Genomic DNA, 14,738 nt, shown 5'->3' on the forward strand with positions numbered 1-14,738 from the left:
TCTAACTTATGCAATTCAGATCTTTTCCTTATATAACTCAAGGAAGAATAACCAACCTCGGATGATTTTGACTTTTCAGAACACTTACTTTAAAACTTTCAATTTCGATACGTAAAATCACGGGTACTCTAACTATTAGATATCAAACATAAGCATGAAACATTAAAGACCTAAAGCCTAAATATGAAACATCAAACATAAGCATAACTAATGAAAGGGGTTATCGTGAAAGATACGCGAAGAAATCAAAGTATTAAGTACTTAAAAGTGATTAAGTCAGAAAATCACACAAAACTAAAGCTTAACCTTAACCCTAGATCGGGAAAGTTAGTTACTCATGATGGATGAGAGCATAATAATGATTAAAGAGAAGAAAAATAATAACATTAAAGAAAGAAAAAGAATTGGAGAAGAAAACACCTTTTTTCACTAAATTTCCTTTTGCGCAACCAAACAGACCCTTAGGGAAAATAATTTTCCAGGAAGGAAAATAATTTTCCTACGCAAACCAAACGCAGTCTTCTTCAACCTCTCGACTTTCTCTCTCTAACCGATTGGTATCTCTCTCTCTTTTTCTCACTCTTATGATCTCTCTTTCTCTTTCTACAAACCAGTAACACTCTCTTTCTCTCTCCAACAGTAACAGAAAAGAAAGAAGAAGAAAAAGATGACTTTAATGGATTTTTTATAATAAATTCAATCTCTCTCTCTCTCTACAGAATAGGAGCTTCTCTCTCTCTCTAATTCTTTCAATCTAAACCTCTCTCTCTCGCAAAGAGAAGAATAAAGAAGAAGAAGAAACAGAAACAGAGAAAACTCTCAAACTTTCTCTCTCTCTCTCTCTTTCTCTCTATCCTCGGTTTTTGCTCTTCAATGGAGGATGATCTTCTCTCTCGGTTTCTTCTCCTTTATATAGGTTGGTTGAGTCGGCTTACTTGAGTCGGTTCTTTCCATCCTTCTAACAGTCGGTCTCGGATTTTTGGTAACTTTCGTTTTTAGAAACATAGGAGAGAAGAGGAAGACGATGATGGCGGTTGGGAAGTTATAGGCTTCAGCTCCAGTGCATCGCGACCAAACGAGGGAGAGTTCGGATTAAGCCGTAATCCGTTGCTACACGACTTGATTAAATCGCGACCGTTAGATTCTTCCGTGATCTTCTAATTGCCCAGAATACCTCTGGAGTGACAGAATGTGGCCCGCGTCATTTCTGATCCATCCGATTATTTTCTGGATGCGCGCTACGTGTCCTTCTTGGCTTTTAGTCCACCGATTTTGACCCGAACTTTGACTCGCTCTACTTTGTTCATCCGAACTCCGATGTGACTTCCGTTTTCGCCTACGGGTTCGTCTTGGACTCTACTTTCCATCCGAGCACTAATCTTGACCATGAAATCAGAATCACAAAATGATCAAAATACCCCTAGTCTGCATTTTCTCTGACTTTTATCTGTTTTACACACATAACTCTGTAAAAGATACCTGAGTAGAAAAAGGAGTAATTCATGAGAGTAACTGCCCTAAATAGACTAACTTGTCCAAATTAAGAGACTCAGATGGTACATTTTCATGTCTCATCAGGGCGCACGACCCGTTGGCCACCACTAGAGCCAGTACATAAGTTAACTTTCTTTAATGCACTGCCTATGTCAGGTAGTGTTCTTCCTGTACCAAAGACCGTTTGAAATCCCTAAAACTGAAAACACACTTTCCTGCTTTTTTTTTTGGCGTGTTTTTCTAACCTGGAGAAAAGTTAGACAGTAGTAGAGAAAAGAGGGGTTGAACCTGTAAATTACATCTTTAAACCCTAAATCTATTGACCAAATGATTTTTTTATTACAACGGAGACTACATTATTAAACCAGAGTGTTGTTACAATACTTGTGCAGGGGAAAGGTGGAACTATAATCCAATTAGCATTACGATCATTTGAATGAGCCCATTTTGCTAAACTATCAGCTCGAGCATTTCCTTTGCGAAGGATGTGATACAATTTTACACCATGGAACTGGAGTAGAAGTTTACTTATTTTTTTTTACGTGGACCTTCAACTTCCAGTGAATCTCGTTCCTTGAGTTTTATAGAAGATTAATGAGTGCTAGATTACCACTTTCCACATGTATTTTACTCTTTGTAGCCCATTTCACTCGTATTCACTCTTACATAAGGACGAATAGATGAATGGGGGGGGGGGGGGGGGGGGAGGGTGCATTTGATCATTTTACCTGGAGTTGATGAAGTTTTATTGCCCTTGAACCTGAGAGAAAGTTAAAATCTGATTAATAACCTGCATATGAGTACAATCGTTGTGCTGAAAATATCGTTCACATCTAGATTCCATACATTCCAGATAATAGTGGCATAAAGTGTGTCTTGGTTATTGTCGTAGTAAAACGAATTGCCACAAGAGATTATTAATTCCTGTAAAGATAAATTGTTTCCTGAATGTAAACTGAAACAAAACCAAGTATTTCTAGTAAAGGTACCATGAAGTAAAACATACTCTCGTATTTCAATCTCGTTATAGTAAGGACAATTCAAAATACTATTATTACAATATTTCCAAGAAAAAGAGTAATTCTCGAAATAGTGTTATTTTCTAAATAAAGTTCCAATTGATATCTATATAGTTATCCTGGTTGATGTTATCTGAGAGCTGATGATTCATGGAAGTATTTGAGTAGTTGCCAGATTTTGTAAGAATCCATTTGATACTATCTTGCACTCCTTCCATAATATGAATAGTATTTATGAGATTATGAGTAGTGGAATCAAACATGGAAGAGAGTAAAGAGTCATTCCATTAACCATTCTAGATCAATTCAGATACCTTAGTTAACAGAGAGTTATGGATGTTTCCAATTAGATGAGGTTGCAAATCTAATAATCGTTCCAGATATTAATATGAGAGCCATTGTGAACTTCTGGCAAATAAAATATTATTTTGTTGTAAAAGACATTACTTCAACTGCTTCGCTAGTGTAACGTTATTGAAACCACCTCGGACCACGACACCACCTAGTGGTGGAACTAACTTTGAGTGAATAACATATGTACTTTGTCTTGACCCTTGTAGTGTCAAATAATGTATGTTACCGAAAATATGAGGGTGGATTCAATGATTAGCGCGTATCTTAATTATATCTTGCCAAATGATGATCAATTTTTTTTATATATTTATTATTTGTGTTTTCTTGGTTAAATATTTTTATTTGTAATTTGAAATTGTAATTTTGTCTGTGGTAATAAAAATTACTTATAAGTTTATGTAAAGTTTATTGGAAAGTCAAGATCGAGGCTACTGGTGTCCGACTAATCTGATAAAATAAATGGTCAATGGACAAATAATTCTTGAAAGTGGCCGCCCAGGACCGCCCTATTAAATAGTTGGTCACCAATATTTTATATTCGAGTCGACCGATCTGATGAAGTTAGAGAGCGGTATCGACAGGCCCAGACCGATTCCTATCCCTCACAAGCTAACACACCCAATCTATCCGACTCTACCCGCACATTCTCGGGTTCCCGCGTCTGCACCAAAAACCGACTTAGCGAATCGCTCTCTTTCTTAGTATAGAAGAAATCCAGCGCTCTCTTCTCTCTCTCTCTCTAAAATATCAAATTTGTATCTGATCTCTGTAACAATCACTAACGATGCAAGAAGCCGAACTTCAAGATTTGGCTGATGATGCTGATTACGCTGTGGCATCACAACAACAGGTAAATCAATCGATCATTCCCATCAATCTCTATTTTAATTTCCCCTAAATCAATCGATTCTCTGTTTTTTTTTTATTAACCTAATTCAACAATCTAATCTACTTTTTTTAGTAGTAATTGATTACCTTATCAATAATTTTGATTCGTTTATGTAATAAATTTTTACTTGATTTTACCAAGGATCCGAGAAGCCTTTCACGAATTGATAGCAAAAAAAGCTCTTCAAATGATACAGATGGAGCTCAAATTGTTTATTTGAAAGATAACGTAACAATTCATCCAACTCAATATGCGTCTGAAAGAATTAGCGGTCGATTAAGGCTTATCAAACAAGGGAGTTCGATATTCATGGTATTATCATCTTCTTTACCTGAACACTAAACAGATTAATAGGGTGGTATCTTTTTAGTACTTTGTTTTAATGATTGTTGAATAATTTTTATCTCTAATTCCAAAATAAATTTTATATAACAGACATGGATTCCTTATAAAGCTAGCCCTAATGGTACTGATTCTGTTTCACACAGCCCAAATCCCAGATTATCCGAAAGAGGTTAGTTAGGTTATAATTGCCTATTTTTCTATGTTTTCGTTCAAATTATTTGTTACTGAAATGCACATATTTCTGTAGATGTGATGTTGATGTTGTGGCGTGGTGATATTTTTTTACAGATAGAAACTTATACACCATTCGGGCAGTTCCGTTGACTGATATACGCTCTATTCGTCGTCATACTCCTACCCTAGGGTGGCAGTACATAATTGTTGTGTTGGCATCAGGTAATTAAACTTGTGAATATCTTTAATGGCCACTTTTTAAGAATGTAAATTGTGTTCTCGTTGTTGTGTTCGTAATGAGTCAGCAATCTGATGGGTTGGGAAAATCGACTCTTCCTCTATAACTACTATATGTAGATCCATAGTAACATGTTCTCTTGCATTCTTCCATTCTTGATCTCTTTCATTTAATAAGGGTAGTAATTAGGAAAACAGAACTACAGAGGTTGCTAGCCTTATAACCGTCTTCAGGGGCCTCTTCGAAACTCTTTTGTCATCATTAATGTAGTTAAATGATCTGACTTTTATAATGAGGTTACATTATAATGGTAACTCCTGTGGGGCCAGGCCTGGTTGCAATTGAACCTTACATCAAGTTAATGGAGTAGCAAGATCAGGCGTGATAGAATCATAGTAACTCATCACTGGAGCTAGCTATTTAATGGAAATAAAATTTGTCAATGTCAATAATTTTGTCTCTAAAAACTCAATCTGATTTACCTATTTCCAACTTCACACTTAAATAGTCATAGACCTTGTTGTAGTACGCTCAACTTGAAATAACTACAGACAGTTTATGGATTTGTTTCAATTACTATCCGCGTTGCTTTCTAGAAATGTTGATTCCAATGCCCCTTGATATCTGTTTTGGTCCTTATTCTCTTAGAATTAGAATAAGTTGTGCACCAGTTCTGAACACATATTTTAGACTCCCTCGGATGTTCTACCTCTACTCTTCACTGGTCAAGCTTTCATTTGAGTGTTAATATTTAGTCCAATGCTTCGAACACTATATTCTGTACCAGAAATGTAATGAGAACTTTCATTCAGGACTTGCATTCCCACCTCTTTACTTCTACAATGGAGGTGTTCGTGAGTTCCTTGCGACATTAAAACAACATGTTTTTCTTGTGAGGTTAGTTCTCTTTGTCTTCATTGTGAGTTATATCTTATTTATGTTTGAGGTTTTGGCTTTCTAGTGCAGGCCAGTGTATAGAACTAATCATGTCTCTGCAAAGTACACATATTCTTCTGTTTTGTTCAGCACTGCTGTAACTTGTAAGTGTATAGAAAGAACACTGAGCCTAGTAAATCTAATATGCGTAAAATACGAGGTCTCAAATTGAAATTGTATGTTCATATTCGATTGGATGTACTAGTTTTATGAGTATATAAGAGAAACCACCTATACCTTGATATATTTTGCCTGTTCTGTCATTAATGGATAGGAAAGAGAGAAGAGCTCATATTCATAGTATCATGCAACTGAGTACGGTGCTGGAACTCTCAAGTGTGTGTCTGCATTATCTAGCAATTCAATTTACCAAAATTTCGTATTCTTGCAGGTCTGCTGATGATGCCAATGTATTTATTGTGAATGATTTCCAAGATCCTCTACAGGTATATGCGTTTCCAAAGTCCTCATTGAACTTTCTATTGCATTGCCACATAAGAAAATTAGTGGTATTCTTGAGAATGTTCTTCTTGGTAGTTGGTACAGATAGTTGTTTTGCTTAGAGATATGAAAATGCTTCAAAGAAATTTTATGTCTTGTGAAATACTAAAATCTGTATATTTCTACAGTTCAAGTTCATATTAGTAAAACGTTTGTGTGTATATTATATTATTCCTGGTGTATCTTTATTTATTACTGACTTGTGCACACTTTTTAGTTAAGAACTGCTGTTATACTGGCTGTTTTATATCTAGTATTTGTAGTATTGAGTTGCATAGCTTGTATCATGAGACAACCTTGTGATTTGGAACCCAATGGCATCTTGAAGTTGAGATGAATCAGTTGTGCATGCCATGGTAACATGATGAATGGTTTTCATCTCATATATTCTTGTGTTACGCTAGGAGACTGAATTATGTCAACTAAATGATGGTTAAGTGGTGGAGAGTAATAGCTTTGTCTGGACTCTTAGCTGTTTATCCGAATCAGGGAGAATCATGAACATGTCAGTTAGGTAACACACCGTTTCTCTAATGGTACATCAAAGCAATTACACTATTTGAGAAGTGCTAAAAAAGAAAGAGACAAAGCACGACGTGATCCCAGCCCCACTCTTCCTTACTAGTCCCAGTACCACTAACTAGGATAAGGCTGCTGCGGGTAATCCCTAATTTTCAGTGGAAGATTGTAAGGCAAGGACAGCCGCAGTCAGATGTATTACAGAGTTCTACTCCTCATTCTTCTTTGTATAGCACCATTCTTCTTGCAAAGAACATAGATAACCGTACTTTTGAGTCTTGCGGAAGATTTACAGCCGATATGCCAGTCGTGTACGATAAAGTGATGACATTTGAAGACAATTTCATTTCTATCTTAAGAGAGGTGCATACTTTGGTGAATATTCTCGCTACTTTTCACATTGTCTTGCAAACTTTTATCAAGACATGATGGGATTTGCCAGGAGAATTATTTTGTAGCAAAAGAAACGGCAGGTTATTTCAAGTAATTGATCAATAACCTTTAACTTATGTCTATTCTTCGTGTGGAATGTTTGTCGCAGAGAAGCTTGTCTTCCTTGGAGCTGCCTAGGGCTGTTTCTGGTGCAAATAGTCCATCAAGCTCGATAAATCCAGGTCCTTCTGGAGAAACCTCCGCAAAGAAAGAAGATGGAAATTCCAGCATAACTCAATATAATGGCAGGAACAGGCAGAAGTATGATCCTGCTCGTGATATCTCAATTCAAGTGTTGGAGAAATTTTCTCTTGTGACTAAGTTTGCTCGAGAAACTACTTCTCAGATCTTCCGTGAAATTCATAATGAAAATTTCAGTAGTAATGAGAAAAAGAATCAAATTCAGACTTCTGTTCCGAATAATATTTCTAGTACAGGCCATGACAAGAGTGATGTTCCAGATGAAGTACCTGTCGCTTCAGATCCTCTAGAGGTAATTATTGGACAGCTAAACTGCTATTTATTTTGCAAAGCTATGCTTCACGGCTCCACTAGATTACTAACCAGGGATCTAGATTAGAGTCTTGGTGGACAAAGCATGCTTGCAGATGTATGTAAAACAAGATTATTGTTTATTTTGGACATAAATATAGGCTTGCAAATGTTGAGCCTTCAATATTTGTGTACTCATTCATAAACCTTTTGGTTGAGAACTTCTAAAATATCTGGATACATCCCGAAACTGTCCACGCTGATATACATATCTGAGCGTTGAAAAATTCAAAACTGAATTAACCTAATGAATGTCAAGAAGCCTTGGAGAAGTGAAGTCTATATTAATTTCCTAGTGGGGCAATAACGTGCTAGGTCTCTTATTGTCCATTTTCTATTCATGATAGATAAAATGATACTTCCTAACATTTCTTTTTGTCTAACTAATGATATTTCCTTTTGGCAGTTTGATAAACTAACGCTTGTGTGGGGGAAGCCACGGCAACAACCTTTAGGATCTCAGGAGGTACTTTTTTGTTTTCACATAGTTTCTTCTTTTCATCTGTGTCTTTAAAAGCTTATCAGTTAGCATTTACTTTTCCAATGGTTGTTGAGTGAATTGAGTCCACTAAGAGATGTATATCTTAAATGTGGCAGTCCAAGACACATAGCCATTGAAATCCTGTGCATGACATTATCATCTATTTTCATGTTAAAAACTTGCTACAGTATTTTAGATCTCTATTCATACTCTTTATTTACCACTGCATTACAAAGCTGATAATTTTGTTTTAGTTGCTTTGACTAAACATTCACATCCGTGAAGATTATTTTCATTGCTAAGATGTCCCATATACTACTCGTAAATAACATCAAATTCTTTATCATTTTGTTTGGCTTACCTTTACTTGTTTCCGTAGTGGGCTTCTTTCTTAGATGCTGAAGGAAGAGTTGCAGATCCAAATGGTTTAAGAAAGAGAATTTTCTATGGAGGAGTTGAGCACAGCTTGCGCAAAGAGGTTTGTAGGCTATGTTGCAAACAAGATTGTCAATCTTCAAAAGAGAAGTGAACGAAAAAGTGCTTATTCTTTAATCACAGATATATATATATATATATATATATATATATATATATATATATATATATATATATAACAAGATCTTCATAATGGTTTTAGGTCTGGAAATTTCTGTTGGGTTACAATGAATACGAATCAACTTATGCTGAGAGGGAATATCTTGCGGCAGTTAAAAAATCAGAATATGAAACTATGAAACGACAGTGGCAGGTTCTGTATTATCTTCAAATTGAAATTTAGTCATTATTCTTACTTCTGGTTATTGGAATAGAAAGCCTTCTAGTCTAATAGTTCCATTGGTTCTCAAAGAACTTGATGGATATAAAATTTCAATACATGAATCATGAATGTATATATATATATATACACACATCCTATGAAAGCTGTATTTTATATCTTTTATAGGAGGTTTTCATCTGGTCACACTTCCTTTTGTTACTTGTGTCTATTGAGTAACGTGGTCCCGTTAGAGTCATGCAACGTTTGGAATATGTTAGGATGACGTAATACATCAATCCATGCTTAGAATACGTTGCACACTTGAGCTCCTAAGAGTTCCCACCCTGGGATTGGGTTAGGCTGATGCACCATGCGGGCCCTGTGGGATGCCTCAGCCCGACCCCTGGAACTCAGTAGGCTTGATGCTAACAGAGACTAGGAACAATAATGCTGCCCCCACCTGCTAATAGCACCATACACATGTGGCTGATGTACGTATGTGGCACTAAACAATCCTCAAACGAAAACACCATATGTTTGTTCTTCTATTCTGGACTTCTAGCCGAATTTGTTTCTTCTGTCTTGAAACGCAAATATTACAATTTATTTAATGTAGTCCTTATTTTGGCAAAATGTGTCTGAACATTTCATTCCACTGTAATACAGAGTATATCTCCAGCACAGGCAAAAAGGTTTACGAAGTATAGGGAGAGGAAAGGCCTTATTGACAAGGATGTGGTAATTTCTACCAGCATCTTCTGATTAAGTATATATGTAGCTTTGTACTAAGAAAACATTATGGCTTAAATTTTAATTTTAATTGTGTTATTCTGTTTGTTCATCTTCTTCAAGGTAAGAACTGACAGGAGTGTCGCGTTCTATGAAGGAGATGGAGATGACAATCCAAATGTTACTCTTTTACGAGATATACTGCTGACGTACTCGTTCTACAACTTTGATCTTGGTTATTGTCAGGTATGTACTTCTCGAGAATATGTTAATACTTCAACTTGGGTTTAAATGACCGGAATATAAGTTCCTTCTATAGCATGTTTGCAGTTTGCTGCTACATTAGCTTTACTGATCAGGAAACACACATTCTTCTTGTGTTTTACAGGGTATGAGTGATTTTCTTTCTCCTATATTATTTGTGATGAGGGACGAGGCAGAATCGTTCTGGTGCTTTGTTGCATTAATGGAGCGCATGGGTCCGAATTTTAATCGGGACCAAAATGGCATGCACTCTCAGCTGTTTGCCCTATCAAAGGTATGCACTTGTTATTCTGGTCACCTCATATTATAGTTATGAAAATAATTTATGAGTACAATTATTCAGTTAGCATCTTTTATACTTCCGTGTGGACTCTGTATTCCGGTTCAGTTTACAATTTATTGATCGACGACATGCAAATAATCCTTTCTCATCATTTGCACACTTCCATAAGAAGTTTCCCTTCAAAATCCAACCTGCATTTACAAAAAGATATTAGTTCTGAATCAAAGGTCAAGAAGACAATATGGGAAAGATGAGGAGTTATGAAAAAGAGTCGTCATTAAATTGTACAATCTGTAAAGAAAAACAGCCAATAAATGTTGTAAGCTTGGGAAAATAAACTTAATGATCTACCTTTCACGTTAAGCATCTTAAGCGCTTACTAGTGTTTCCCTTTTCCTACTTGAAGCGTCCACTCCAACACTAATATAAAACGTCTAATATTGTAGGCTAGCAAATCTGAATACAGGGATACTGATACTGCTCTACTAATGTATATTTATTGTTGACAAATGGTCTAGCTTTTTTCAGTTTCCATTTGTACAAACACTTTGATCTTCAAGCATCTACGTAGATGTTATATAATCTGGTGCCAAAACATGGTAAAGGATTGTACCACTGTATTGTTGAATTATTGATAGAAGAGTTTTGTGTCCTACCCCAGAAGGACCGCATTCTGTTTTTCTGGACATAATTCAAGTTATAATTATGAAGTTCAGAAGCAAACTTTCTTGTACTCGGATGTCTTTCACCTCTTTGAAATCACTAAAAATAGTAGAATCAAGAATAGGTGTGTATGTACACTTAATGTTAGTGTTCTTTGTTGGGTTCTCTTTCTTCCTTTATCTGTTGTACTGTTTTTTATGTGTGTGAATTTCGGTTTGTCTCCTTCAGCTATTTACTGTTTTTCTTTATACCAAGGACATGCTAATAGAGGCTATATGATTTTGGCAGCTGGTGGAGTTGTTGGATACTCCCTTGCACAATTATTTCAATCAGAATGACTGCTTAAATTACTTCTTCTGTTTCCGTTGGGTCCTCATACAATTTAAGAGGTAATTTTAAAACATTAGTAAGTACATGGATTTCAATTTACTTTTCTTGGAGTTACTATATTTTGAACCTGAGTTTGTGTTTTTCTGGGGAGGAGTTTGTGTTATTGTTTTCTCCATGGATATCTATGTTCTGTTCTTTATAAGTCAGCTCTAGTGACTAAAAGTCTAAAACTACGATAAGGTAGTATAGTTTATCCCATTGATTCTTAAGATTGATAGTTGATTTACTATGTCCGGGCACTTTCTTTCACATTGAATTTGTGATCTGATTGGTTTTTGTGAAATGTGTCGAATTAGACCAAATTAAGTTGGAAAACATATTCTTGGGAGCTAAAGACAGTAGTTCACTGTAAGAGACGAAGATTGTGCTCTCTTTTCTTTTATAGGTGAAGCACAAAATAGGATAATCGGGAAAATACGTCAGAGTAATATCTCTTTTTCTAGAAAGTAACGTATAATTTAATCACAGCATAGTAGTAGTAGTATGTTGGACAATGGATGTTCTTACATAGATCGTTTGAGGTTGTATGGGGAATAAAAGCTATGTTGTTTTAGGCTCTAGGTGAGGCGATACTAATATTATACTTGATGTGGAGAACGATGTTTCATATTATTCTTTATATTTGTTATTACCATTAATACTCAGATGCTAATTATGATACTACTAAGGAACCACCTTGATGTTAGAAACTGTAGACATAGTTACTCAAACTTATTTCGACTTCATTTGGAGTTATTATTTGCTTCTGACAGAGGCTAAGCTGCTCGAATTCCTGATGACTTTATTTACATAGAAGTATGTGATAAGTTCATTTTAATCCCAGGAGTTCTCATTTAATTCTTAAAATTTAATACGTTCTTGTTATGTTTTTATCAGGGAGTTCGAATATGAACAAACGATGCTTCTCTGGGAAGTATTATGGACACATTATCTATCTGAACATCTCCACTTGTACGTATGTGTTGCAATTCTGAAGAGATACCGAAAGAAGATAATGGGTGAGCAAATGGACTTCGATACACTTTTGAAGTTCATCAACGAGCTAAGTGGACACATAGATCTCAATGCAACCCTTAGGGATGCAGAAGCTCTGTGTATATGTGCAGGTGAGAATGGTGAAGCTTGCATTCCTCCTGGAACCCCACCGTCTTTACCTGTTGATAACGAAAATGGTCTCATGTACTCCCAACAAGATGATAACGAAACTTTGTAAGTCTTGTTATTTTTTAACGATGATGCCCATCTCGTGTAGTCGTCATAAAGATGAAACAAGACCTTATATTGGTCATATAACTCTTGTTCTAAATGGGTAGTTATGTTTTTCATTCTGGTAGTCAGAATTTTATTGTTTGATTTCACTTTCTCATCATAGTTCAATAAGAGGATTATATCTGAATCAAGTTGGCAGCGGGTTGACAAATGCAGATCATTTATGGTCGAGGAGTAACAGGATGAAGAATCTTGTCTCTCGCACTCAAAATCGTCTGTGATTACATCCTTTTCCATCGTAAATGCAGAAAAACAATTGCATAAACATTTAGGATTTGTCACCTCATATCTGATGATTTCCATGGGATGTTGTAGGGAGGTTTTGATTGTTGTGGTATTTAGTTTAATTTAAGTAGGGTATGCTTCATGGGTAAATGGTGGAGTTTTGGTGACTCCTAGGGTTTGGTTGTGGGTGAGTGGCAGTTGGTTTTGATATGTGAACGTTCAGGGTGATAGGGTGGGAGTTTTGTGGTAGGAGGGATCATTTAAAGGGCAGGAATCCCATAGATTTTGATAGGTTTGGGCCTGAAGTGTTCATTGTTTCTTGTTGGGCTAGGTTAGGTGAATGGGCGGTCAGCCACTTGGTGCTGCCGGTGTAGTGGTGCCAGTGGACGAGAGGGGTAGACGGTGCAAAAGCATGGACAAAAATCCAACTTAACATTTAATGTGTTGTCCAACCTATTAGTTTGTTTGTCTAGCCATCTAGCCAACAACCCTTGTCGGAGTAGTAAGTGGTATAATCTTCCACCTTAGAGGTCAAGGGTTTGAAGGCACACGTTAAACAATTCAAATAAAAAATATATATGTTTGTCTAATTTTAGCTAAGTGATTCTTTTTTCTCTCATGATGATTTGCATTAAGATAAAAAAAATATGGTTTGAGCAGTTGTTAATTATTGTCTAGTTTCCGAACAGAAACAATTTTTTTTAATATTGAGTACAATGGTCATTACAAAGGCATTTTAATATTGAGTACAATGGTCGTTACAAAGGCATTGACACATCGATACGATGTGGTAAGTACAGTAACTGCCGAAATATTATTACTGGCATAAAGCCAACCAAAACTATTTTGTTTATATCGGGTTCAATATTTGTGGATTTGCACTTTTATGGGATCGAACCTGGGACCTCCGCATTGAGGAGTATATACACTTACAACTGGACTACCAGTTGTTGGCCTAGCTGAAACAATTAGGCGTATGATTATTTACTTGCCGTTCACAAACGTATTCTTCTTCAGTAACTTAGGACGAAGTGATTAGATTTTGAACAAATCTTGCTTCGGGTTCACTTTCTCTCTCAAAAAATAATGGGAACTTTCAAATTATCTCAGTTTTTTCAAAATTTTAATGGCTTTGAATACCAATTGAACTAGAACATAGCGGGGATAAGGTAGTAACTAAAGCTAGGAGTTACAAGATACTAGAAATAACCGATAAAATTGTAATGAAGTGATAGTTAACAATAAACTTGAAGAAGGTAAAGCAACCAACAGTTGATATAATCGAATGGTTTGAAGCAGGGAGAGATCCAGGATTTCCATTTAGGGGATGCAAAATTATATACTTAGATAAATATTTTTATTTGCAAACACGATAATTAACAACTCATATTCATTAATTATATTAATACATCAACGATTGCAAATGCAATTGACCTTTACGAGAGTTCATGTTTTAAACTGTTCGCATAATCGACTTATTGTCAATTTCAAGAAAACATCTTTTTCAGTGAAGACTACTAAACTATCATCTAACCACATATCACTATCTAGTTTCCTAAGCGCGTGTCTTGACTAGCTCCATAGCCGAAAAAACTCTTTCAATAGAGGCAGTAGCAACCGACAAGCTAGTACTAAAGTAATAAGCAAAAAACTAAAATTCTTAGTTTACGAATTTCATCTCTATATTTGGATTTATAACTTGAAATTGGAAGTCTAAGTCCCAGGTCAATAGGTAAAAATGATAAATTAAATTCGAGAGAACCTCCCAATATTGAAGTCGAATACGGTGTTGAAACCGGTTCGGGTGTTGGAATGGAAAATAACGTTGGACTCGAGTGGGGAACTTCAGGTGTTGAACTTGCCCGAAAATCGAAAATAATTTTCTTTTAAAATATCTTTTCATAATTGATAATGAACTTGAATGATTTGCGTAGATGATGAAGAAAAAAAAGTAATAGTCGAGAGAAGTGATTTTGGTGTGGTTTGAAATGAAGAAACGAGAAATATATATATAGAGGTTGAGAGATAGATAAATTGAAATTTGTAGGGAATTGAATTGAAGTTTAGTATAGATGAATTGAATTTTATAGAGTTTAGGAGTTGAATTGAATAATTTTACAAGATAAAAAATAATATAATTTAAATGCTTATTAAATGAATTGAATCCTCGACCTCAAGCTACCTCTATTATAGTAATCTATGCCACCACCACTACGCGAGGGCA

General features: G+C 35.7%; 1 protein-coding gene across 1 annotated transcript; it reads left to right on the forward strand.

Moving 5' to 3' along the window:
- Positions 1–3,370: 3,370 nt before the first annotated feature.
- LOC147532173 (RabGAP/TBC domain-containing protein) lies at positions 3,371–12,420 on the forward strand. The gene is made up of 15 exons (XM_086646294.1): positions 3,371–3,717; positions 3,898–4,068; positions 4,192–4,270; positions 4,390–4,497; positions 5,326–5,410; positions 5,841–5,895; positions 7,011–7,394; positions 7,860–7,919; positions 8,314–8,412; positions 8,572–8,682; positions 9,358–9,429; positions 9,544–9,666; positions 9,809–9,958; positions 10,919–11,019; positions 11,897–12,420. Exons 1-15 carry the CDS (start codon positions 3,652–3,654, stop codon positions 12,231–12,233), a joined length of 2,001 nt encoding a protein of 666 aa, XP_086502420.1. The 5' UTR covers positions 3,371–3,651; the 3' UTR covers positions 12,234–12,420.
- Positions 12,421–14,738: the final 2,318 nt, after the last annotated feature.

The sequence above is a fragment of the Eschscholzia californica genome, unplaced genomic scaffold (assembly GCF_041429995.1).
Source record: "Eschscholzia californica isolate CP2 unplaced genomic scaffold, dmEscCali1.0.p SCAF_6, whole genome shotgun sequence".
NCBI classification, from domain to species: domain Eukaryota; kingdom Viridiplantae; phylum Streptophyta; class Magnoliopsida; order Ranunculales; family Papaveraceae; genus Eschscholzia; species Eschscholzia californica.